General features: G+C 41.5%; 1 protein-coding gene across 1 annotated transcript; it reads left to right on the top strand.

Moving 5' to 3' along the window:
- The first annotated feature begins 1580 nt into the window (after nucleotides 1-1580).
- reep5 (receptor accessory protein 5) lies at nucleotides 1581-13005 on the top strand. The gene is made up of 5 exons (XM_030436424.1): nucleotides 1581-1812; nucleotides 2074-2167; nucleotides 3503-3641; nucleotides 9685-9853; nucleotides 12668-13005. The coding sequence occupies exons 1-5, from the start codon at nucleotides 1695-1697 to the stop codon at nucleotides 12715-12717; spliced, it is 570 nt and encodes a 189-aa protein (XP_030292284.1). The 5' UTR covers nucleotides 1581-1694; the 3' UTR covers nucleotides 12718-13005.
- Nucleotides 13006-27016: the final 14011 nt, after the last annotated feature.

Raw genomic sequence — 27016 nt, 5'->3', positions numbered from 1 at the left:
TAATATACTCACCTCAACTCAATAAATGTTGAGCATCAGCTTCATCAAGCTAGAGGCAGTTAATGTATGTGTGAGACAACATGCACTTCCATTTACCTTCACAGTAAATATGCATACAATTACAATTGGAGTGAGATTTCCCGAAATTAAAAAACAATTTACTGTTACAACAGTTAGGAGGATTGTTTCAGTTCAAAATATAGATCTAAAGATGAATCTTCATGCAAGTTTTCAAATTATGCTGCTGTGTGTGAATACAGATCACATTTGAATTTGATCACAGTGACAGTAACCAATCACTGGTTATAACATAACACATAAAACATAATCAGCAATCATTAAATTGCAATAAATCAAGCATCCTCTCATGCAGCTTGCTGTTAAGTTTTGAAACTTAACATATTTCAGACCTGATTTTTTTTTTTTCTTTTTTTTTTTTTGCCTTTTTACAAAAAAAATACAAGGGTGTACATTTTGAGATTTGGGGGAAACTGGGAACTCAATGAAGAGGGAAAGTGTATTTTGGATCATTTTCATTATATCACATCAGGGAAATGCAGGCTCTATCACAATGTGGGCACACAGAATCACAGTTTAGATCGCTTGTATATGTTTTTATAATAATATAATGTCTAAGACCATACATATGGTCTAAGACCATATGTATGTTAACATCCATCTTGGACAATTTACAGAATTATATTTTCATGACAGACCAAAATATATTGACTGCAGTGGTGTATGCATGAAAATCTGGGCCTTGTGCATATGCCCTTACCATCAGCCATTTTCACAAGCCATTTTTGTCATATGAATTCTCATATCATATTAGTTACACATTAACCCAGGTAGCACACAACAAGAGATTGTGTCACACACATTATCACTCACTGGAAATATTCCATTTAGTTGTAGGCAAGGGGTGGTGCCTGAGCACCCAGGAGTCATCTGCAAGCCCACTCAGTTGCTGTGAATTGTCTGGACAATGACCTGCTCCTTTCATTCAATGTGACATCACATAGACCTGTTATTGGGGAGCTCAGAAGATAAAGTCTGATTATTGTCCAGTCCAGCTGATGTGGCCATTTGCATTCTCACATACAGGTCCTCAGGTTAATGGTTAGATAAGTTCAGGGTGCTAGACATTACTGAATCAATTGCTAAGCACATACGACTGTAATGGTTATTAGGGAGAACAGTTATGAGTAGTTTATACCACTACACAAATACTGTAATTTTTGACAGTTCCATAAGTTCTGCCACATCATTGCATGGAAGTTCTCTTGGAGTCCCAACAACCCCGTGGATTACATGATGTGCACCTTTCAGAGGAAGGAGAAGGGCCCCAAAATCCACCTTAGCGTTATGTAAATACTAGCCAAGTGTAAAAAAAAAAAAAAAGAAAGGTTTTTTTTAGGCTTCTGAAGGACCCCGTCAAGAGGCAAGCGTTGTTAACATAACTGACTGTGCACTAATAAGGTAATGAGAGGTTGTCTAAATTTACGTTGACTAAAATGTTATCACTGAAATTTATTTTTAAAAAGAAGTCGTGCTTTTAATGTGAAGCTTGAGATCGGAGGCTGTGTTGTACATCCTGTCTGACTCAGCGGTGTTTTAACGTTGCGGGAGTGTCGCAGTTTGACTCAACGATTTCGTAATTCATCATCAGCATCGCTGAAGAAGGAAGTGCAGTCATGGCGCAGGGGCTCAGAGACAGATTTGAAAAGTTTCTCCATGAAAAGAATCTCGTTACAGATGTTCTGGCAAAATTCGAGGCAAAAACTGGAGTAAACAGGACGTACATCGCTCTCGGTGAGTTGAACAAACGTAAGGGAGAAAACGGAAAGAGACCGACCGCATCACAGCCGGAAAGATACAGGGAGCGCGCGACAGAGAGCGTTTATCTTTGCTCACATTTTAAAGAAATTATGTCATTTAAACGGTAGCCTACATGTTTGTATTTGCTGTAGCATGTTAGTGGTATTTTACAATAGGTTCTGCAATACACTGTCAAATGCTTAATATATCCGTGAAAACAAAAGCGTAACAAACATGTGGTGTGATTTGTTCCAGCTGTCATCGGTATCATCGCAGTTTACTTGGTCATTGGTTACGGAGCCTCCCTACTGTGCAACCTCATCGGCTTTCTTTACCCTGCCTACATATCGTAAGTACAGTACTCATAAAGCACTTGTGTTGGGTTCCGCCCTGTACCTCAACGCAACACACACACACACACACACACACACACACACACACACACACACGAACGCGCGCACAGACACACACACACGCACAGGTCCTTGATGGGACTTTAAATTGACTCCCATTCATATGTGCAGCATAGCCCAAACCCTTACCTCAACCTATTTATGGCTAACCCTCCCGATCCTTAACCCAACCTTAATTAGAACCTTACCCCACAACCTTAACCAGGACCTCAAATGCCGTTTTATCACATTAGGGCTGGTCTTTGGAAGCAATGAGGACTACTGGACATGACATGGCGGCAGGGTATAAGACATGGTCACTGTTCCCCAATAGATAACAAATATGCCTAAACACACACACACACACACACACACACACACACACACACACAGACAGAACAAAGTAATTGAATTGATGGAGACTCAAGGCTGATTTACTTTTGTTAAAGTACTTAAGTGGTGTGCTGGATTTCAGGCATATAATTATTTTAAAATGAAAAAAAAGTCCACATAGGGTTTGTTTTTGACAAGGTTTATCTAATCATCTTTAGTGAAGGAAAGGATAGTTCCACTTACCAGTGGTATGAGGCCATAAGCAAAGCAAAGCTTATTAAGCCTAGCTAAGATACAGCCTTACTTGTGAGAGGAGAACAAAAGCTTAGTTAGGAGAGCTGAAGACACTCGGACACTGCAGAGACGAGGATGCTTTTAAACCTGGCACAGGGATGTATGAAGTGGTTGTGACAGAGATACCATTCATCACATATAAAACATAACAAGACACTGTACCATCAAAATGATTTTGAAGGTGTTATTTTAAGGTAAAAAAAAGTTACGTAATGTTGCTTTAATGACAGAATAGTATTTTAAATCTGCAGGTAGCAGACAGACATCAAAACTTAATATTTATTCCCTTGATTCTGTAACACATATTACATACAGTGTCATTGTCTGATTTACAGTTTTGTAGAATATCTGTAGAATTAAGCAGTTCAATCTTGTTCTGTAGATGTTGGTTAAAAATGTAAAAAATGTACTGTATCAGACTCATCAGAGTAGTCAGAAGCATGTAGGTAAAAAGACAATATTTGCAATAGCTTATATTTGCAATAGCTTCCGTGAGAAAGATAAATAAAAGCAAGAGAAAAGGAGAATAAGGAAGGGGAGAAAAAATAGATTTAATTGAATATAAAATGACCACATTCGAACCACATTACACTTTCAAGAGTGAGAGTAATGTTAATCTTACATATCAAACCATTTCTCTTACATATTTTCCTCTCTCTTTTCAGTATTAAGGCCATTGAAAGTGCCACCAAAGAGGATGATACTAAATGGCTGACCTACTGGGTGGTGTATGGAGTCTTCAGTGTGGCAGAGTTTTTTGCTGATATCTTCCTCTCCTGGTTCCCATTCTACTATATTGGAAAGGTAATCCTACTTGGATCTGTTAAGCTTGTTTGTTCAGCAGATGTGCTAAAAACATTGATTCCTAAAACTAGACAGAAACTGACTCAATCTGAGTTTAAATTGCAGCTTTCAACTCTTGACTTCAATGCCTGAGGCCCATATTCTCACTTGAGAAAGTGTAGGTTTTCCTTTGGTTATTCTTAGCAAAGAAGACTAATTAAGATGTTAGGGCGGAGTACACTGCACTGATGATAACAAATATCAAAGTGCTGAAAGCTCCACAACAGGTTCACCATCTGCCATTTAATCCAGAGAGCTCGTGTTAGCCCTCAGGAATGTCCAATAGATATGATAACAGACCAGGAACTACACAGAGGCATTCTAGGCACATACCTAGGCCTTGTCACTCAGGGGTGCAGGCAGACAGTTAACTAATTAACTTCCTATAGGCTAGCAGCTTTTTGGTATGATTTAGGGTGCAACAAAGTGTTGAAAGATATCTAAAGATAAAGAGGGTGAAACAAAATGACCATCTGCTGCAGACTCCAAACCAGGCAAGGATTGGCATACTCAGTGGAAGAGGCAGTAGATTTTGGCATTAATGTTATAGCTGTAGAGCAGCAGTGGATCACAACCTAGACATATACTGGTGAAAATGTCTCAGCAACACTACAAAAAACACCTCCACCAGCCACATGGATGAACAACAGATGAAAACAACACATCAATAAAACATCTGCTGTCTACCATTTGAATCTTACCTAAATTGTTTAGGAGAAATGGTGTTTTCTGTTTTTTTTTTAAAGTATGACTATGGACAAAAAAGGTCTTAATTTCATTTATCTAAATTGAATTGAAGGCTTCGAAATTGACTTAAAATGATCCGAAATGTCATTGTTCAAAGGGTCTTAAAAATTTGTACAGGGGAAGAGAACTTTTTTGCGCTGGACCACTGACTAAGGCGACCAACTTTCAGGATTTGTCAGACAGTCATTACTCTGTCCTCATTGGTTGTTGCCCTTTCAAAATTAAACGGTGAAAATGAGTGCGGTGAGAATTTTGGAGATGACAGCGCATCTCACATCGGGTACTACTGACTGATGATTAGACAGTTTGTTTTCCTTTTGGGTCCTGGGCCCAACCCCGGGAGTCATCCCTTGTGTCTTAACCTGGCTCGGGAACAGCAACTCTTCTCCCTGGCTGAAGTCTGTCCATAGACATCTGGACAAAGCTAGGTGCGCGGTTTGTGAGAAGACATTCAAACTCTGCCAGTGGGGATGAAGGCGGAAGAATCCAACATGCATAGTGAAAAATAGCAAATGGCAGAAAAGTCTGGGATTTCTCCGTTTTTTTAATTCCAGCAGCGCAGTAGCAGTGATGGAAGCAGCAGCATAGTCAATGACCTCAAATAACGTTAATCAGTGGCTTACATTAGCTAGCTCTTCACCTGTAGGTGATCTCTGAACAACATTTGGGACAACCCCCACGCTGCAAGTGGCGATTCTATAGTCAGTGGTGAGGCATCGATCTGCTGATGAAGAAATTCAAAATATATTTCAAGCCATGTTCCCTGACTCAGAAATTGCGACTACGTTCACATGTGGAGGAGACAAGACATCTTACATCACACAGTTTGGATTGGCCCCTCTAATAAAAAAAAAGCTGATCTCCAATGTGAACACAGCTAACAATATTTAGGTCCAGAAAATGCTTGGCCTAGTGATTTAAAATGGTGCAATTACATAGTTTGCTCAACAGAGGGAGGTCTGTTATTTAATAACTAACAAATTAAGTGTTTACTGTTCAGTGCACTGATTTATTGAATGAAGTTAAAATGCAAGATATCCTGCCTCCATTGCATAGATTGGTCACAGGAATTTGATTACATTTTCTTGCTAGTAAATATCTATATTGGCATTGACCATCTTAAATACCATTCAAAGTGGCAACTCCTAGGTCTCGTGACTCCAGCTGTAATCACTAATTAATAATTACATAACCGCAGTTATACATATGTGCTATAAACACAATGACAAAGTGTTCCCAACTGAAGGATTGAGACAGTTTATATTTGTCTGGATTATGCTCCGTCTCTACATTGATGCAGAATCTTCCAAGTGCTCATCGCACTGCATTTTATAATACCGCTAATATCTGGATGACCCTGAAAAAAAACTTGTGAATTGGTTTTCACTCAACATTTGTATTTGATTCTCAAAATATTTGGCCTGATGCACTTGATAGGAATTACACTTCAATGCTACATTTTGATTTCACATTGAATTTTAATACAGTCCAAGTGGGGTGGAGAAGACTGTTTTCTCTCCATCCCGTCTTGACCTGCCAGTACCCACTGGCCAAATTGAGGGTGGAAAACCACTCTCCTTGAGTGTGGTTAGTTAGAGTCTCTTCGATCCTGGACAGAGGTAAGGCATTACATCAGCTTCGTCTACATGGAACAGTTTTCCCCGCTTCTGGAACCAACCTATAGACACACACTAAGGATGTGGGTTGCAGACCCGCACAGGAACTCTGCCATTCTTTACCACAGCAAGTGTCCTAGCCACACCCATGTCGTTAGAATCAGGCATGGATTCCAACGGGGCACAATAGTCTGCTCCTCCTGGGCCCATCTGAGCACGACCCCACACCAGCCCCTCACTTCTCGGAGGAGCCCTTATGCCACGCCGGCCGGCTGGCCAGCCGCACATATCCAAGCAGCCCGTTCTCCGCCATGGCGTCCTCCACATGGCAGCAGGTTAAAAAGGCATCCATCCAAGCTCTCTGGTCTGTCAGCTGTTGTGGGGAAAAAAACAGGACTTTCCTGGCCATTTGAAGAGCTCATCCCAGCAGGCAGTCACAACATTCACGCCAATAATAAGCGGGTGTGTGCAAGTGTTCATACTTAACCTGAGTGAACTGCTTCTCAAAAAGACTGTTGCATTAATACGACCTGTGACAGTGTATCTAACAGTCCTTGCAGCTGAACTCCCTCAGTGGTGAGCCCTATTGTTGGACATTGCCCAACAATGGGGTTCAAATGATGCTCCCGTGGCCCTGAACTCATCTGGTGGACTAGTAACCCCTGCCCAGGCAGCTGGCTTTCTACAAAACTTCGCAATATGGTTGGCTGGCTGAAGAAGTGGTTTGATTTCACTCATCATTTCCTGTGCGTGTCCTTTCATCTGTGTTTTCACATACTCCATGATCTCTTGTTTTAAGGTCTCCTTCCAATTGTTACTCTGCAATGGTTTAGAGGGGAACACTCAAGATGTTCACAGAAGAGCATGTTACCTCGGGTTGTGGATCTCCATACTCTACATCAAGCAGCAGCCTCTCCTGTCGTATGGCAGCAAAGTCTTCACCAGGATTATGTTGTGCATAGACCTTCAAGGCCTGAGCTAGTGGACATAAGCACAACCCCACCAGCAGCTGGTCTCGCAGGGAAGCATCAGCATGGGCATCATCAGGGTCATGCCATTGCAACCTGCAATGTAGCTCTTGCGACCTTAGAATAAATGATGGTACTGTCTCACCTGGTTTCTGTACACAGCCCAAAAAAAAAAAAAGACCTCAAGACTTTAATGCAGTGGTCTCAAACTGATCCAGTAAAGGGCTGCTGTGGCTGCAGGTTTTCATTCCAACCAAGCAAGAACACACCTGACTCAATCAACTGACCCTGATCCAACAAATCAACTGTGCAAAGACAATTCAGTTGATTGAATAAGTCTAGTCAGAAAACTGCAGCCACAGCGGCCCTTTACTGGATCAGTTTAAGACCCCTGCTTTACTGCAAGGGGGAAAGGTGTTTTTTTTTTTTTTTTTAAATGGGCTGGAGAGCAAAACTGAAGTGACCAAAGAGCCAGAGTTCAGGTTGACAACAGTTCAAATTTATTTTACAATTACAAATGCATACAGTGAAAATAGTCCCGAAAATATTAAAATCCAGATTAAAAGAGTCCCAAATAATTATTAGAAAGAAGAGACTCTTAAAACCTGCAGCCCAGTGTAGCAGAGAAAAGGCGTTAACGCAACCTGGTACACCGCCGTCCTTGCTATTAGGGCTGAACGATATATCGTTATCGTATCTATATCTAGATATGAACATTCAAGATATTCATATCGAAAAAGCAACGATATAAACAATATAGATTACCCCGCTCGCCCTGCACGTACAGCTCTGGCAGTCACAACAAACATCCTTTTTACGATTGCCCTTGAATGCACCGCTAAGGCCAGCCAACCACAAAGCTTATTTCATGCTTGCTGTGGATCGACAGCTGAAGCCAACCAATGACAAACATACGAGGGCGGGAGTGAGGGAGACGGAGACTGAGACGCACACACATAAATTGGCGACTTTCTAGCTAGTTTAGCGACTTTTCAGACCCTCTTAGCGACTTTAATTCTAAAAAGTGACTAGCAACAAATTTAGCGACTTATTCAGATCATCAGGGGAAAGGCGAGAGATATATTGTAATTCTCTTGCTGCTCAGAGTCATCGTAGTCTGCGGCTCCCCTGCAGCAGCGCCGGCTCTCTGTCCTCTCACACGGCTGCAGGCGGCAGGTGTGTGTATGTGGGGGGACTGGCTGGGGCAGCAGGAGCGGACGCTGCGGCCGCTCGCTCTGTGGATTTGAGCCCGGATAGCTGCCGTTTACTCTGTTTTGATCCGTTAATTCTCTGACTTCTTAGTCTTTCTAGATTCCACTGGTACTTTACCAGCGATAACCTGAAGCTGCTGAGTCTCGATCTTCACTCTCACTCTCTCTCTTACTTCAAATATATTTGTCTCTGTAGTGAGTTTGTAATTATTTGGTAAAGATTTCTCTATCAACCATTTGTATATGGCTTAAAATAATCTCTTTATTTTTCTGAAAAATGCGTGGTTTTCACCGAACCCGTAGTCATATCGTATCGATATCGAGATATCTGGCATGAATATCGAGATATGAAATTTTGTCCATAAACCTCTCGGGTAGGCGGGCCTTTTCAGCAGAGCGTCCCCATTGGCTAATTAGATTATGACTGACACAGCTCAGTACCTATGTGTAGATAGCTAGCGCGCTAAATGACCCCGGCTTTAAAACGGAGAGAAGAGATGACGAGGACGACAACGACAATGAAGAACAATATATGTATGTCATAACTACTTACATTTCACTTGTTTTTCTTGTTGTGGGTTGTTACTGTTGTTCTTCATTGTCGTCGTCATCTTCTTCTTCTCTCCGTTTTAAAGCCAGGGTCGTTTAGCGCCTACACATAGGTTCTGAGCTGTGTCAGTCAAAATCTGATTAGCCAATGGGGATGCTCTGCTGAAAAGGCCCGCCTACCCGAGAGGTTTGTGCCAAAACTGCAAACAACAAGTCAGGGAGCGCAAACGAGAAAGAGCTGCAGAGAGACCGCAAAGCTCAGAGTCAGCGCAAAAGTCTGAGCGGAGAGAGACCAGCAGAGGGAACCGTAAACAAAATAATGCATTATTAGAAGAGTAAAAGACCAATATTTTACACTATTTGACAAATTATTTGATTGCAAGTTCTAAGTTTTATTTTTGAAATGAGATTTATGTTCTCTCAAATTCCTTTTTTTGTTTGACATTTAAGAAGTTTTGCTTGTTTCTTTTGGCACAAATCTCATTCCATACTATGGAATTTTTGCTTGTTTCTTTTGGCACAAATCTAATTCCATAGATATACTGCCAAATTCTTGAAAACATTAGCAATGGCTTATCGTAATAAAATGAACATCAGTTAACAGACAACAGCTCTGGAGGACATTCCTGCAGTCAGCATGCCAATAGCACACACCTATAAAAACTGTGACATCTGTGGCAATCTGCTGTTTGATAAAACTGCACATTTTAGAATGGCCTTTTATTGTGTCCAGACAAAAGCACCACTGTACACTTATCAGGCTTTGTGCTCAAAATTTGAGACAAAATATTTGCAGAGAGTGTGTGCAGAAAGGTTTAGATCAACTTGTAAAACATTGGAGAGAAACAAATGTGTGTTTTTATGTTTATATTTTTGCTAAGTGTGGTTTCATAAGAGCTCTTGTCTTTTGCAGTGTGCCTTCTTGGTGTGGTGCATGGCTCCAACTCCCTCTAATGGATCAGTCAAGATTTATAATTGCATCATTCGACCATTTTTTCTCAAGAATGAAGCCAAGATTGATGACGTGGTGAAGAATCTCAAGGACAAGGCATCTGAAGCTGCTGACAAGTTCAAAGATGAGGGTGAGTAAACACCCATTTGTATTGTGTTAACTGTACATTGAGCCCAATAGACAGGGTTTCAAGTAAACATTATCAGCCAATATTCCGCAGAAGTCATTTGAAAGGAAACGGCACTGAAAGAATTCTGTGGGAAGCTGCCTCAATGCTGGATTGTTTTGCTAAATATTTATACATAAGTTCATACATCGAGCTAGAAATGGTTTCTTTCATTTTCCAGTGTAAGAGCCAAAGCCACCTCTGTATGGAGGATATTTTTGGCTAAAATTCTAAATCCAAATAGAAATTAACGGTAAATAAAACTAAATGACAATTAATAAGATTTTACCACACAGCTATGAATAACAAGGTCACAAATAAACTCCAAAAGAAAAAGTAAATAGAAAAAACAAAAATGTGAAATATTAAATATGTAAAGTAAAAACACAAAAGCGGAAAAAAGCTCAAACTTCAAGCATTTGTGAAGTCAAAATTGTAAATGGTAATGGCAGTAAGACATGGGAAACATGAAATGTAAAACTCAGAATGGGGAATAGTTAAGTTTAAATGGAAATTTGTTAAGTAAATTAAGGTGAAATAGAGTAGATCTCAGCATTACTTATTTTTTTAGGCCACAGCTGTCTTAAAGGAGAACTTCGGGCGATTTCAACATGCAGCTTTATCGCTCAAGCTACCCTTGACTAGCCAGTACCGAAAACATGAACACTTTTGGTCCACCTCTTTCAGGGCTCCTTGAACGGAGAGTTAGCATTGACAGCTAACAGCATGGGGTCAGAACTTTACACTGTGTTTTAAGCGTCTTAACCTGCTCCAAATCTCACCCCAAAAGGTATGCAACATCAGCAGACACCTTACAACACAGCACTGTAGCGTTTATGACTCACAATGAATAAAAAAGTGGTTAAAACAGTGTGTTAGTGCAAGCAGCTACATACCATTTGTTGACATCCATGTCGTAGACCAAACTAGTCGATCCATCGAGCGTGCGCGTACTCCCTCACTGGCAGCGACGGAAACTTGAATTTTGCAGACAAAAACGTATTCCAGCATTTTCGTTTTTCTGTTCATAACGTACATCATCATGTTACAGCCTGCCATGAGCCATTACACTTACAATAGCCTGTTACGAGTCTATTCGCTCTGCACCGAGAGCTAGCTTGTTTGCTCATGCTAATGGTTCTTGCAGGGAGCAGAGCAGAGAGTCCGTGATGATCAAAGCCGTTTCCGAAATAGTCACGATGGAGAGCTTGTCTGATGTCGAAGTGGAAGACATCGACGACGAACCTTTTGAATTCGACGGTAGTCCATATTTGTTCGTACCGGAGTATACAGATGAGGAGTTACTAGCACTAGAGAATGAGAGAGAGGCGCAGAGAGCGGAACAGGTAGAGGCGGCTTCACGGCCAAGGACATCGGCGACCTGGTGGTGCTCTTGTGGATGTTGTGTCCAAATGGATACAGAAGAGGAAAGCCTATGCTGTAAGGAGTGGGACATCATACAGCCTACTGTGTCCCAGGATAGCGCACAGTGTGTCACCCGCACAGAGTTCAAACGGAGTTTGCACGTCTATTTGAAGGACGACCAGCCACAACGGTGATGTTTTGGGGTCGTAGAGAGGCAAACGGTGGAAGCTTATATTCTTATATTTCTTCATTCTATTGCCACAATTGGGCATTGCACAAACTCGTTCCATTTTCAGTAACTAGCGCTGCTTCGATCATCACGGACTCTCTGCTCTGCTCTCTGTAAGAATAATAATGAGCAGACAAGCTAGCTCTCGGTGCAGAGCGAATAGACTCATAACAGGCTATTGTAGGGCTAATGGCTCATGGCAGGCTGTAACATGAACATGTACGTTATGAACAGAAAAACGAAAATGCTGGAATACGTTTCTGTCTGCAAAATTCAAGTTTCCGTCGCTGCCAGTGAGGGAGTAAGCGCACGCTCGACGGATCGACTAGTTTGGTCTACGACACGGATGTCAACAAATGGTATGTAGCTGCTTGCACAAACACACTGTTTTAACCACTTTTTTATTCATTGTGAGTCATAAACGCTACAGTGCTGTGTTCTTAGGTGTCTGCTCATGCTGCATACCTTTTGGGGTGAGATTTGGAGCATGTTAAGACGCTTAAAACACAGTGTAAAGTTCTGACCCCATGCTGTTAGCTGTCAATGCTAACTCTCCGTTCAAGGAGCCCTGTAAGAGGTGGACCAAAAGTGTTCATGTTTTCGGTACTGGCTAGTCAAGGGTAGCTTGAGCGATAAAGCTGCATGTTGAAATCGACCGAAGTTCTCCTTTAATAATGAGTAGATATATAATAATGTGTGTTCAAGAACTGACTGCATTTTTACACCTGGTCCAGCCATACAAGGTTTTTATCTAGTCTTGTTTGATGTGTTCCTCTTTCAATTTGCTGTTGAGGCAAACTTAACATTTCCTCTATGTTTATTGTCAGTTTATTGATAAATTCTGTATGTTGTACATTTCGGCAGCACAAAACAGACATGTCAACTCCAGCACTTGGTTGAAAACAGTACTTTGTTAACACTCTTCTTATTGACTCATTAGTTAATGTCAAAGAAACTCAACATTTCCTTCACAGATGTTTCACAGACAAAGTCTTCCAGTGGCTCAAAGGGCTTTCTCTCACTTTTCTCATAGGCTTGTAAAATGAAACATTTGTGGCTTGTTGAGATTCAGTTTTGTAAAGAAGACATCTGCTGTGTGTGTGTGCGACACAGGCAGATGATGTGATGTTCTGTAATGCACTGTATTATGATATGAGAAACTATGAAATGATTTTTGTCCACAGCCAAGAAGGCTACAGCAAACATAATGTTTGAGGAGAAGAAGAGCTCCTAAGAAGGAGGCATCCTGTCCACAGTGTCATCTCTGGAGCCAACTCTGGTACTGAAGAAATGTTGCCTTGCTTTCCCCCCCCCCCCCCCCCCCCCCCCCCCAAGAGATTGTCTTCACTATTATCTTCTCCAACATGTATTAGATGTTACACATATGTCTCATGTATCAATTAAGTCATTCCAAAGGTCAGTTCACTTATTCAACTTTGTCTTCTGGAGGGCTGCCAAATAACTGTAACCTTGCTCTGATATGCTTTCTGAACCAAAATAAAAACAAAACTTGTTGACATGGTATTCTGATTTCAGTTCTTTCAGCTTATTGTGTGCTGAAATTGTAAAAACAAATGGAAAAAAAATTATTGACAGTCAATTTAAAGTTTTTGTTAATTAAAAGCGAATGAGGGCTTAAACTGGTGATAGACAACTTTTTTACTTGAACTTTTTGACTTTTTCACAGTGTAATCATCACTACCAACACCATCTGTATGTACATTAGTTGCTTTGAACCCTTACCTTTACCATGCCATGTGGCCTGCCACCGGGCTGGACTTTTCCCACACAAACAGAAGACGAAATAGCACAACCTGCCATTACACAATCAAGACTGGAGGAGCTGTTATTTTTTTGTAGTTGCTATCACCAGGTAACAGTAGAACAAGAGTGAACAAATAGGCCATTACTCGATGAAGAGTGTGACAGTGTTGTGTCAAAGTCTATTCCCTTGTTGATATGTTTCCATTTACAAATACTTACAAATACCATTTCAGACTTTCAGAAGTAGGACTGACCATAAAAAGCATTTAGTAAAGACCAGCCAGTGGGGGCCCCCTCCAGCTGATGGGACTGGACATACTCTAGAGAGGGTTGCCAAATTTTTGAAGTTTTCCATCTCAGCCAAAGTGTTTGATTTTCTCAAATTTCATAATGGAGAAAACATCCTTTATCCAAAGGGCCAATAGGTATGGGAGGGGGGAGACGGGCTCAGTTGACAGTGACAGATGTCCAAAACAGAGAAAGGGCAGGGTAGGTCCAAAACATGTGACTGAGGTAAGCTGGTCCTAGGTTGCGCTTATCACAATTTGGACCAGTGCCAGGATAAATGCAAGCTAATTTGCATTTTGACCAGTGGACTATGAATTACGTTGCACAGGAAAACCCCATGCTTGGCACAAATAGATGATACATGGACCCATTTCAGAGCGGATTTCCAGACTTCTGGTTCTCAATCTCAATATTAATGTCTTTGGACCAAATAGTGTGTAATTTATCAGAGGACAAGGATCCGTGTGTAAGGAAAATGTTATATACACTACTCACAATAATTTAGGGATATTGTTATTGACATGAGTGCTTTTCCTATTTGGTCTGAATTTTAATGAAATAAGTTCCCTTTGATATTACTAATAATGAATGAGAAGAAACACCATTTTCATTAGTTTAATACTTATTACCCCCAAAATGTAGACAATAACAAGGATAGCCCCAAATAACAAAAATTGACAATGTCAGTAGCGGGTGTTTCCACCATTTGCCGCAATGACAGCTTGACAGCGACGTCTCATGCTCCTCACGAGCCTCATGATGTTGTTCTGAGGCAATGCGTTCCACTCCTCCACAAGTGCTACACGCAGTTCTGCCAGGTCACGTGGGGGTGGGGTACGATCATCCAGTCTCTGCTTCAGCTGGTCCCAGACGTGCTCTATGGGGTTCAGGTCAGGGAACATTGCTGGCCATACCATATGAGGCACTCCGACTTCCTGAAGTCGAGCTGTGACAATTCTGGCACGATGTGGTGGAGCATTATCATCCATGGACAGAAAGTTGGGGGTGTGCTGGCGGAATTGGGGGATGATGATGGGTTCTATGATGTCTCTGAGGTAAGAACGTGCAGTGACTGAGCCATCTACAATAACCAAATCTGTTTTGCGCTGACTGGTGATGCCTGCCCAGACTGTTGCACCTCCTCCACCAAAGGGAACCCTGGGGACCATGTTGACCTCGGCGTATCGCTCACCTCGCCTTCTCCAGCAACGCTGACGACCATCATTTCTGTGCAAGGTGACCCGACACTCATCAGTGAACAGGACGGTAGACCACTGCTGCATTGTCCAGGTCACATGGTCTTGTGCCCACTGCAAACGTTCACGGCGGTGTCTTGTGTCAGTGGAGTCACCTGCAACGGTCGTCTGGCGTTCAAGCCAAAGCGGTGGAGTCGGTTTCGAATGGTTTGTCTGGAAACCCTAGTACCCCTCACATCTCGTAACTGGGCCTGCAGCTGTGTGGCAGTTGCATAACGATGTCTGAGTGCATAGGTCCTTAGGTACTGGTCATCGTTGCGGTCTGTCACTCGTGGGGCTCCACTCCTGGGTCTGTCACGAACTCTGCCAGTAGTTCTGTGTCTTGATGCAAGTCTGCTGAAGACACTTTGAGACACACCAAGTTCACGAGCAACATCTGACTGCCTGCCACCGACCCAAAGGCGCGCTATGGCCAGGTGGCACTGCTCGTCCGTTAAGTGACGTCGTGTGTTCATGGCTGTTTGAATGATGAACTTGGAATGACTTACTGACAATACCAGCTTTTTATACCCACAGAATGTTGAAATTGATGCCACATTGAAAAGGGTTGTCTTTTAGTTTTTTGGTATTGGCCCCAATATGTAAGGCACACTGTACACAGTGAGACCATTGCGTGGAAAACACAAAATGAGGTGTGTCTATCACCCCAATACAATTGCCTCCCTATCCCAAAACTCTCTGAAGTGAAACAAACACCGTATGTATGAAATCCACTGAGTCTCTAACAATATCCCTAACTTATTGTGAGTAGTGTAGCTCTGAAATGGTACCTTTGAAGTAAGGATTACTTTTTAAAACATCAAGGTAGAAGCAGGAACAGCAGGGAAGCCAGCAAAGCGACCTCAAATAAAAAAAAAACGAGGGTTAGTGTACACGGGATGAAAGAGGAATCGTCTGGAGCACAAAATGGCATTTCAATTGAGTCCAAATCTCGATGCTGTTTTTTACTATAATGTTGCTGGTGTATGGTAATTGTGATTATGTCAGTGGGAGGCATTAAAGGGACAAAAGAGAGGAAAAGCCACATGAGGCATCCTCAATATATAGCCATGGTGGATGTTGATTGTTAATGTGACACCAATGCAAAATAGACTGAACATTGGCAGCCCAGTAATAACATAAATAGTTTGGTAGTGCTAGCCCACCCATGTCTTTGGATTTCTGTAGAGTGTTTTTCGAATCCTTGAAGGTTTTTTGAGACCAGATGTGGAACTCCTCAGTCAGTCGAGCAAGCAGAGAGAAGAACTTACACTCAACAAATCTAAAAAGTTCTTGGCTACACAGATGTCTAAATATTAAAATTACTCAGAGATGTCTTGAACGGTAAGTTCCAGTTGATTAAGAGGGTAGGAAGATACAGTGGTCCCCTGAGTGCCAGACAGCTTTTGAGACACTAAAATAAGCTTTGACACAAGCCCCTGTCTTGGCATATGCGGACTATTCACTACCCTTCATTGTTTACACCAATTCCAGTAACCAGGTTTAAGGAGCAGTTTTAGTGCAAGTGCAGAAGGGGATGTGAATGTGTGATAGCCTATGCTGGCCAAAGCCTACACCCAATCGAGCATACAATAAAAAATTGGTAGAAGACAGTAAGTCTGCTACCATAGATGGATCGAGGGCATCCTATGAGTTTACACAAATAAGCAGCTTTGGTTTGTCCGGGATCTGTTCTGTAGACATATCTAAAGCAGTTTTGATCTAAGTTTGCAAAGACCATAAATGATATAAACTCATAGAGCCGATGTCACTATGCCCTCATCCATACCTTATCAGGCCTAACGTACAGGGTACGTATAGCATCGTATCTTGTGAGGCCAGAGCATTCGGGACCTTTAGATATTTTATCCACACCTGTGAAGGGGAGGCCATTATACTGCGATCCACTTGTTGTTCTTCCCAGTCAGACTCGGTGAAGTAGTTATAACAGCTGCAATATTCAAATGAGAACATAGCAAGGCCTTGGTGTTACTTATCGCCAGCGGGAATTCAGCTGTGTTTATCTCAAAGCAGCTGTTCAATTGATGGCCCGCTCTGTGATACACGATACGTGCCCCTTTTCCATTAATTGTCTGGCGTCATATAATCCATATCAAGGTGGTGGCTTCAAGGTCTGTCTATTGCTACAGTGTCTTTGCCCATGTGCAGAAGGAGTTGAGTTGAGGTCTTAAGACCTGTCCATCGTCCTGCTTACAGTACAAGCTGTTCTTCTTCTTCTGCTTCACCAAGTCCATTTTTCATTATTTCAGCTTTTTTGTGAGATGTCAATTTTTTTTTTTTTTCCCACAATATTTTTATTTTATTTTCTTTTAACACGTTGACATACAGCCTTTACATTCGTTCACCTTCATTCACCGCTGCATTTACTTGAAGACAAATAGTAAAGACAAAACAAAACATAACACACAGAACAGAAATGCTCCACCTGTTAGGGAAAATGGTAATCTATATAAAATCGACTGGTATATAATAATTAGTACAAATTAAGACAATTATGTAGAAAAACAATATAAATCTTACAAGATCGGAATCTGCCTTGTCCACAAAGACTAGTTATCCACTTCTTCTTCTATTAAATCCAAGTCCTTAATGTAGTTGATGAAAGGGCTCCATATGTCCTTGAATACATGCTGTTTAGCCTTTAATATGTAAGATAATCTCTCTAATGGAAGGTTTGCTAGCATCTGTCTATCCATTGAGTAGTACTTGGTCTATGAATCTTTTTCCACAGTAATGCAACACATTTCTTAGCATAAAGCAAGCTGAGGTCTATAAATGCCCGCTCACTCCTACTATAGTTATGTTTCTCTGGGTATAGGCCCAGCAGAAAAAGTTTAGGGTCCAGTACGATCTGTTTTGAAATGATCTTCTCGACTAGAGCTCTTACCTCTTCCCAGAAAATTTTTATCTTTCTGCATTGCCAAATGCAGTGAAACAAAGTTCCTCTGGATTCCAGACATTTTGTACACACGTCTGGTACATTTTTGTTATATCTATTTAAATCTATCGGAGTCACATATGTCCGCATTAACCATTTGTACTGTATGAGTTTAAGATGTGTATTTATAGACATAGTGTGAGCATTAGCACAAGCTGCTTTCCAATCCCTATCCGAAACTTCTGATTGCAAGTCTTCCTTCCATGCATTCAACTTACACTGTGAATTTTCTGGTGAATGAGATGTCAGCAACTTGTAAACTTCTGATATGATACCCTTTCTCAAACTGTCTTTTACCACAATTTTCTCCAAGGATGAATGTGGGGGTCTAATAAGTAAATTATTTTGATTTGCTTTAACAAAGCTTCTAAGCTGTAGGTACTTAAAACATTTTTTCCTGTTGAGGCCAAACCTAGACCTCAGCTCCTCAAAAGACATCATAATACCGGAGTCTTTCAAATACAGGTCTTGGACCATTTTATGTCCCTTAGTGTGCCACATTTTGAACGCTGCATCCGCTCTCCCTGGTGCAAAGAAACGATTACCCCATACTGGACTATATTGAGATAATGTATGCTGTTCCTTTAAATATTTCTGAACATCATACCATATCTTTAACATATGCTTAACGATTGGGTTTTTAGTTTGTTTCTTTAGTCTTTTTGCTGTGTCAGAATATATGTATGAGGGAAGAGGCAATGCTAGACCGTGAGACTCCATTTCAATCCAATGTGGAGGCTCATTTGTTGAGAAGTAGAACATTACAGACCTCAGCTGCACAGCCCAGTAATACCACAATAAGTTTGGACACCTTAAGCCCCCCCTATCATAGGGCAAGTACAACAAAGACAAACAAAGTTTTGCCCTCCTATTCTTCCATATAAATCTCACAAACATATTTTTAGTTTTTGAGAAAAAATTGAGAGGAGGTGGCAGAGGAATATTTTGAAACAAATAGAGTAGCTTCGGCAGTATATTCATTTTTAAAATATGAATTCTCCCAATTATAGATACTGGTAAGGACATCCATCTATCAATTGACTCATTGATTTCCATCATCAAAGGTTCATAATTAGCTTCAACAATATTTTCCAACCTTGGCAAAATCTGTACTCCCAGATAATTAAACTGATCTACAACATTAAATTGAATTACATTTGGATTCTTTCTTTCATTTGAGTTAAGTAATAATATAGAGGATTTTGTGTTATTCACCTTATATCCCGAGATATCACCAAATGTTTTGATTAGCTGTAGCACAGCTGGTACTGATTTGTATAAATTGGATATGAATAGAATAACATCATCGGCATATAAGGATATTCTATGTTCTGTCGGCCCTACAGTTATGCCACAAACTTGCTGATGTGAGCGCACTCCGATTGCGAGAGGTTCAATTGCTAGTATAAACAATAAAGGAGATAATGGGCAACCTTGTCGGCACCCTTTTTTGATTTTTATTGGTTTTGAAATATTTCTATTTGTCAAGATTTCTGCAGTAGAATTGTAATATATCACCATAACCCATTTTATGAAATTATGTCCAATTCCAAACCTTTCTAAAACATTGAAAAGATAAGGCCATTCGACCCTATCAAAGGCCTTTTCCGCATCTTAACAATAAGAGTGCTGCATCTGACATTTCTTTGTTTGTATGAATAATGTTCATACCCTTCTTACATCATGAAAACCCTGTCTTCCTATTATAAATCCATTTTGATCTCTATTAATAATATTTGGCAGTAACTTTTGTAGCCTTATTGCCAACAGCTTACATATTATCTTGAGGTCGGAGTTTAACAAACTTATTGGTCTCAAATTTTCACACTTGTTAGAAGGTTTACCTGGTTTTGGCAATAAAGTAATCAAAGCACTATTCATAGAGGGTGGGAAACTACCATTCTTGAATGCCTCCAGAAACATTTCCAAAAGTGGCAGTAATAGCTTATTTTTGAATTTTTTATATAGATCGATTGGCAGACCATCTGGTCCTGCACTTTTTCCTGATTTCATATTATCTATGGCATACCCGATTTCCTCTTCATTAATTTCCATCTCCAGATCCTTTTTATCTTCGTTTGGTAAATTAGGTATAGATAGTTCATCTAAAAAATTATTCAGATTTTGCGCATTAATCTCATTCTTAGAATCATATAACTCTTTATAGTAGTCTCTAAAGGCATCGTTAATTTCTATAGGGTCCACTATATCTTCCCCATTAGATACAATGGTTGTAATTGATGTTTTGGTTTCCAATTGTCTGATCTGCCATGCTAATAGTTTACCCGATTTGTTACTCTGTTCAAAGAACGACTGCCTTAATCTCAGAAGGCTGGAGGCAGCTCTGAAAGCAGACATTTTATCATACTCAGCCCTCAAAATCAGTAACTCGCTTTCCATTTGTGGGTCACTTTTCTCATAAACTTTTTCCTGGAGAGTCGTTATTTTATGTTCCAATTTTACTCTCTCCTCACATGCTTTTTTTGATTTCGAGCCAGTATAACTGATAATATGTCCTCTTAGGAAAGCTTTAAATGCTTCCCACTTTATACAGGCAGAGGTTTGTGTGGTATTATGTTCAAAAAACTCCTCTATCTGTTCTCCTATATATTTCACAAATTCTTCATCTTGCAACCATTTATGATGGAAGTGCCATCTTTTGTCAATTTTTTATCCACATATACTAAACAACACGGGGCGTGATCTGAGATCACGATATTATCATAAAAGCTGTCATGAATTTTGGACCGCAATTGTGAAGAGATTAAAAAATAATCAATACGAGAGTATGTCTTAAATGTGCTTGAGTAACAAGAGTATGTTTTGGCATGTGGTCTCAATTCTCTCCAAATATCTAACAGGCTATATTCATTAATAAAGCATTGAATTACTGCTCTACACCTATTATGAGATTGATCTACTCTTGTGGATCTGTCCACACTTGGATTCAAAGTACAGTTAAAATCCCCTGCTATTAAATAATGTCCTGCCAGTGTTGAAAGAGTAAGGAACAAGTTTACAAAATAACTAGGATCGTCTGTATTAGGGCCATACAGGTTTACCAAGTTTAATTTTTCTGATAGTAGAGAGCCCTGGATGATTAAATGCCTTCCAGATGTATCCTTAATTACATTTTTCACTTGAAATGGGACTGTCTTATGGATGAGGGTCATCACCCCTCTGGCCTGGGATGAGAGTGCTGCTGTATATACACTACCCTGCCACCTCCTCCGTATCCTAATAGTATCCTTTTCTAAGAGATGTGTTTCTTGTAGAAACACTATTTTGGAATCCATTTCCTTTATTTTATTCATGACTTGTTTAATTTTTCTAATTTGTTATAGACCTCTGCAGTTCCAAGAAACAAAATTAAGGTTTACTCCTGGAGACATCTTTAACAAGAGACAATGATAGATTACCTTGCAATATCAGAAAAAACTTACGGAGGAGCATAACAAACATGAATTCTTGAACACGCATCCAACACACTGAACATGAACCACTTCTCCTTTCCCACTTTCGTGGGAGCCCCCCTGAAAACATCTTGACTCCCGCTATCGCTGTCTGTTCCACACTGAATGAGGATCAGTCAAACCACCCTTTGTTATCCTCTGACCAAACCAAACAAACAAACAAACAAAAAAAAGCACTGCCATTCTCTTATAACAATAATTAACACTCGCCTGCAACATGTAGATTGTTTGCTTCTATACCCAAGAACATTTTTTATTTGTCAACCATGTCCCACAAATCGAATGAAACCTATACTTAGTGTGTATGTTCAAAAGCCCCAATTGTTTTAACGTGTGCGCTTTTTCCTGTGACTGCCAGTGAACAATATATCATTAACTGAAATTACCTTCAGAATCTTAATACGTTTTCAGAGCACAGGTAAAACCTAATTTGTAGTAATGATTTTTAGTACCACATTTCAAGTATTATATTACCGTATTCAAATGGGCTACCACTTGTTTTTAACTCCCACTAGTGTCCTCTTGGATCGTCTTGATAAACTCTCGAGCTTCGGCTGGCGTTTGAAAAGTGTAAGTCCTGTCTTTATGCGTTACCAGCAGCCTGGCGGGGTGAATCACTCCGTGTCGGATCTCCAAGTTGCGCAGCTCCTGGCGGATTGGATCAAAGTTCTTCCTCAGCTGGTGTATTCCCGTAGCCAAGTCAGAGTAAAACCGTACTTGCCGGTCCTTGTAGCGGATGTCCTTTTTAGCCCTTGCAGCTTCTATGACTGCGCGCTTGTCCTTGTAATTGAGAAACTTCATTATTAGCGTTCTCGGTGGGGCCTTCGAGTCCCTCGCTGGTCCGATTCGGTGTGCCCGTTCAATGTTAGCTGCAGCATCTAGTACCTCCGGGATCCACTTCTCCAAAAAAGAGCACGAGTCCCGTCCCTCGGCACCCTCCGGCAGACCCCCCAGTCTCAGATTGTTTAAACGGGGTCTGGTTTCCAAGTCCAAGAGCTTATCCTCCAGAGTCTTGTTTTTGGACGTCGTCCTCGGCGTTTGATATCCACAGCTCCGCCTGCGACACCCGCTCTGTGCAGTCGTTTATCTCTCTCCTCCGATTCTCTATCGCCGCCATTACTCCATCAAATCTTGAAGAAAACTCAGTTTTCATGGAGCTTATAGCCACCAGCACTGCATCTGCCTTCACACCTCCGAGTGCCTCCCCTCCACTAGCTTCGTCCTCTGCCATTTCCTCGTTAGCTTTCTGTGTTGCACTGTGAATACGGTAGTCGAGTAGCTTCGGCTGCTTTGACAGTCTGCCCTTTCCTCTACTTGAAACAGCAGCTTTCGACATTACAATATCCACGCTCACCCTTTTATCACCAAGTTGTGTTGCATTTGCGAGCATTTTTAGTAGAAATGATAGTAGCTAAGGCAGAGCAGCGCGGACACGTCTTCCTAGATGGCCGCCATAACCGGAAGTGAGATGTCAGAGATGTTTGAGCTTGGATCAGAATGTTTAGTTTGCAAAATTGTTTCACCTGCTGTACCTCTCTATTACATGTGTCCCTTTGTGTTTCAATCTACAACCTTCACCTCACAGATCTAACCATAGGCACATTTTTTAAAATCTTTGTCAGGTGATGTTTATTATCTTTTTAAATTGTACTCATACACTGCTGTGGCTCTAGGATGTGCCTACTTTCACTGGAGGCAGATGTATAGTTTATGATATGCATAGTCATCTCCTGATGTTCACATACACACTTCTGGATACTATTCTTGGTCAGCTAAATCAATCTTCGTCTGGTGGTAATTTGTAAACCACTAATCCTTTTTTTTTCTTTTGCCTTTTGTCTGTGTTCTTCAAGCTTTAGATATGCTGGCCATACCTGGTGGGCTAGGTTGCTATGATTGTCTCTTCTCAAACTGTTCAGTTTTATCGGATTTGATTCTTTCAAGAGCTTGTTTTTGTTGTGGCTTTGTCTGTTTGTCTTTAAGTGGCCATAAACTTCTTAATAGAATTTGATTGCAGGCTTCAGCCATTGTTTTGCAATTTGTGGTTGAGGTGGAATTCCTGATGAGGCAGCCAGTGTGTGCCAGTGTTCTTGTTCATGTTGTGTCCCTTCAGCTTAATTTGATTGTTGCATGCTCATTTAGATAGATAGATCCCTGAATGGAAATTGCAGGAGGATTAGATGCAGTATTTACAGAAACAATAATTTAAGTGCATTATTTGTGTGTTGTGGAGTGTGTGTTATAAAGTCTGATGACACCAGGTAGGAATGATTTCCTGTGCCGTTCCTTTAGGCAGCGGTGTTGAATAACCCTGTTGCTGAAGCTGCTTTTAAGCTTGTCCAGAGTTTTGTGGAGGGGTGAGAGACATGGCCCATGATTGCCAGCAGTTTTGCCAGAATCCTGTCCATCTCCTCCTGGGTGACAAGCTTAGAGCCAACAACAGACCCTGCCTTCTTGATGAGTTTGTTCAGTCTGTTGGTGTCCTTCACTTTGATGTCCGCACCCCAGGACACCACAGTGTAGACCAGTGGTTCCCAACCTTTTTTCCTTGAAGCCCCCCTTGCCTGTGTCCAAGACAAGCCAGGCCCCCCCAACCCCAACCCACATACACTAAAAGAATAAAGTGATAAATTACAAACTTTTATTTGCAAAAATAAACAACAGTTGTAGGTTCTTGCTCTTATTCTCCTTGTTTTACGATGTATATAGATATATTTCTCCTTTTTTGTTGTGTCATCAGGTGTATCACACACAAACAAACAAACACACACACACACACACACACACACACAGAGTTTAATTTTTGACCAGAATAGATCTACCTCATAGGGGTGTTGATAAATAGTTTAATGAATTTAAATGTGGACCACAAATATGTTTCAATTTGGATTATACAGATGTTACGGCCGTCGCCGAGCTCTGCCTCCGTTTTTGTGTGTGTGTTTGCCTGTCTCTCAGTGGTGTTTCAGGAAGTGGGTGCTCCTCCTCCTTCTTGGCCTGAGGGAATCAGATTGGACCTGCACCTCGAATGACGCACCAATCTGGGCCGATCAAGTCGCGGAAGTGGCTATAAATTTCTGGCCAGCATGGCAGTCGGGGCGGTTGTGGTTACCATTGAGCAGCACGCCACTGTGTCTCTCGAGATTGTACATTTGAATTCTGTGATTGAGACACTTGTCAATTGTCTGTGGACTGGGCCAGGTTTAGACACTCTTTAGAGTACTGATCACACACACGTGTAGTTTTTCTTTGTTAGACCCACTAGGAAGAGGGGTGCTGTTTTGACTGTTTTTGGGTTGTAGTAGTCTGGAAGTAGAGAGGTTTTTTTTTCAGTGTGCTTAAAAACAGTAGAGAGGTTTTTCGAGTCTTCTTTTGGTTATGTTTGTTTCTTTGCTTTAACAGCACCCACAGGCCCTCTGTCCTTCATTTATTGGTTGTGTTTTTTTGACAAGCCCCCATCCATAAAATAAATAACTTAAATTACCAATTACACCTGGTTTTATGTTACTTCCTTTTCCCCTATCGAGCTGGGTCATAACAACAGAGTTTTGATTATCCAATTGGGTGTGTTATTGGGATTTTATAAATTTAATGTGCACAAATATAACCTCACAACCTCAGAGCAGACAAAGTTGTGTGCACCCCCTGCGATCTCTGGTGCCCCACTGGGGGGGCCTGGACCCCAGGTTGGGAACCACTGGTGTAGAAGATGGTACGAGCAACAGACTGAGAGAACATCTGGAGACATTGAAGGACCTGAGCCTCCTCAGGAAATAAAGCTAAGGCCCTTCTTGTAGACCACTCCAGTTTATTGTCTAGCACAGCACCCAGGTATTTGTATGATGGCACTATTTACACATTTGTCCTACTGGACCTGCACGATATGAGGAAAATCTGCTATGTGTAATAACACTGTTCAATACTGCGATGACAATATAACTTGCAATAAATAAACAAATATTGAAGTTTGCACATTATTAACTATAATGATGGCTAACGTTAGTTTTGAATTCTTGGTGTAGGTCTTTATGGTTGTATTGAAGGTGGTGATGGAGGTTGGTTGTGTTTCCTCTAGAAGTTGCAACAACTGCTCGGCATGTTTCTGTGCTGTTTCTGTTCACCATAAGGTCTTCGTCGACCACATTTTCATCGCATTTCTCTCCTCCCTCAGCCATCATAACCTGGCAATCACGACCAAACTGATGCCAATCAATTTTGTCAGGGTAGCTAACGGCTACCTGGGGCTTCATCTGATTGGCCCTTGTATCCAGGGCTCCGTGTGATAGGCTAGATGTTGGCATGCTCAAGGTGCATGCCTGGTGCATGTAAACAAAATAATTTTTCTTATTCATTGTGTGTCAGGCAGTCTTTTGTGATGTGTCATGCACATGTTCATATCGCGATGACGAAGACATTTTGATTTATCGGGCAGCCCCGATAAGACTGGAGAGGGCGGGGGCAGACTGGAGAGGGCGGGGGTTTGTTCCTCCTGAAGTCCACCACCACCCCTTTCGTCTTTGCCACCCTCAAAATTGTGGACCAGGTCCCTCCCACCCTCTACACACCCTACAATGGCCATGTCATCAGAGGACAGAACCTGACTCAGTGCAGTACTTAAAGTCTGCAGTGTAGGTGGTGAAGAGGAAGGGAGACAGCACAGTTCCCTGGGAGGTGCCAGTCAGACACACAGTTCTGTAAACTCACAAACTGCGGTCTGTCCAATAGTCATCGACACATATGACGAGGGGAGAATTCACCTGCATGTTCTCCAGTATGGCCTTCAGCAGCCTGAGCTGATTGCATCGTCCACCCCAGCATGGGGCTGATAAGTGAACTGTAGGGGGCTTATAATCGGCAAACTAGGGGTTTGAGGTGTGTTAGAACTAGCCTCTCCTTTGTGATGTGAGAGGTCAGGGCATCGGGCTATGCACTGGCACTCTCTGAAGGTGGAGGCTCAGGTTGAAGAGGAGCTGGTTAGCACAGGCCTTCGGCACGCATGGGGTTGATGCGGTACAGTCCAGGCTGTTCCTCACCTGGCTGGCTGTGCTGTTAAGTCCAGTCTTGTAGCTTCCGATATTGTTCCTCAAGTAAACACAGCAACTGATGAAGCAACTTGTGGTACAAACGGTGTCTGATCCACTGCTCTCACATTTACTGTATTCCATGGTTGCTCCTCCTCTTTGTTGTGCCATTTGTTGTCCACCAGGTGGCGTCATCATTGCACATACCAGTGCTACCAGTTCCACTGGTTGCAGTGGCACCGTTTGTCCACTGGGTGTTTTACTTGTGTAGTACACAAATTGGTTGGTGGCATGCAATGCTTGCTTTTGTCCAGCAGATGAAGCCATTGGTTCTTCTCCTGTAGGCATTTTCTTACACATGACATCACCAGTAGGCATTTTTGTAGTTTTCCATATCTGCCCGCTGCATTTCCTGCTTGTGTACTACCTCATCTTTAAACCACACTTATCTGGCTACTTTTAGATTTCTAGCCTCTAGCATTATGGACTTTTCTGACGATTTTTTTCACCCAGGAGGCCATATTCCAGGCAGTTTTCTTGTTGTCATTTGGTGCTATGTTTTATTATTTGTGGCTGTGAGCCCATATGGGCGATTAGCACTGTTCCTATTGGAGTTTAGCATGGCATGATTACACACCTCTGGCATGCTTCTCCTGAGTATGTTTTCCAACTAAGTGTAGCTTGTATTTGGTGTAATGTGCCAACTGTAGGTAATATATATTTTAGAATAGATGGTTTTGCTTGTGTTTTAGCTGTGTGATGTTCTTTATCTGTTCTGTATGCCCAGTTTACT

This window comes from Sparus aurata, chromosome 12, assembly GCF_900880675.1.
Source record: "Sparus aurata chromosome 12, fSpaAur1.1, whole genome shotgun sequence".
NCBI lineage: Eukaryota > Metazoa > Chordata > Actinopteri > Spariformes > Sparidae > Sparus > Sparus aurata.
Note: the sequence above shows the minus strand (reverse complement) of the source record. Positions and strands in the feature narration are given on the sequence as shown.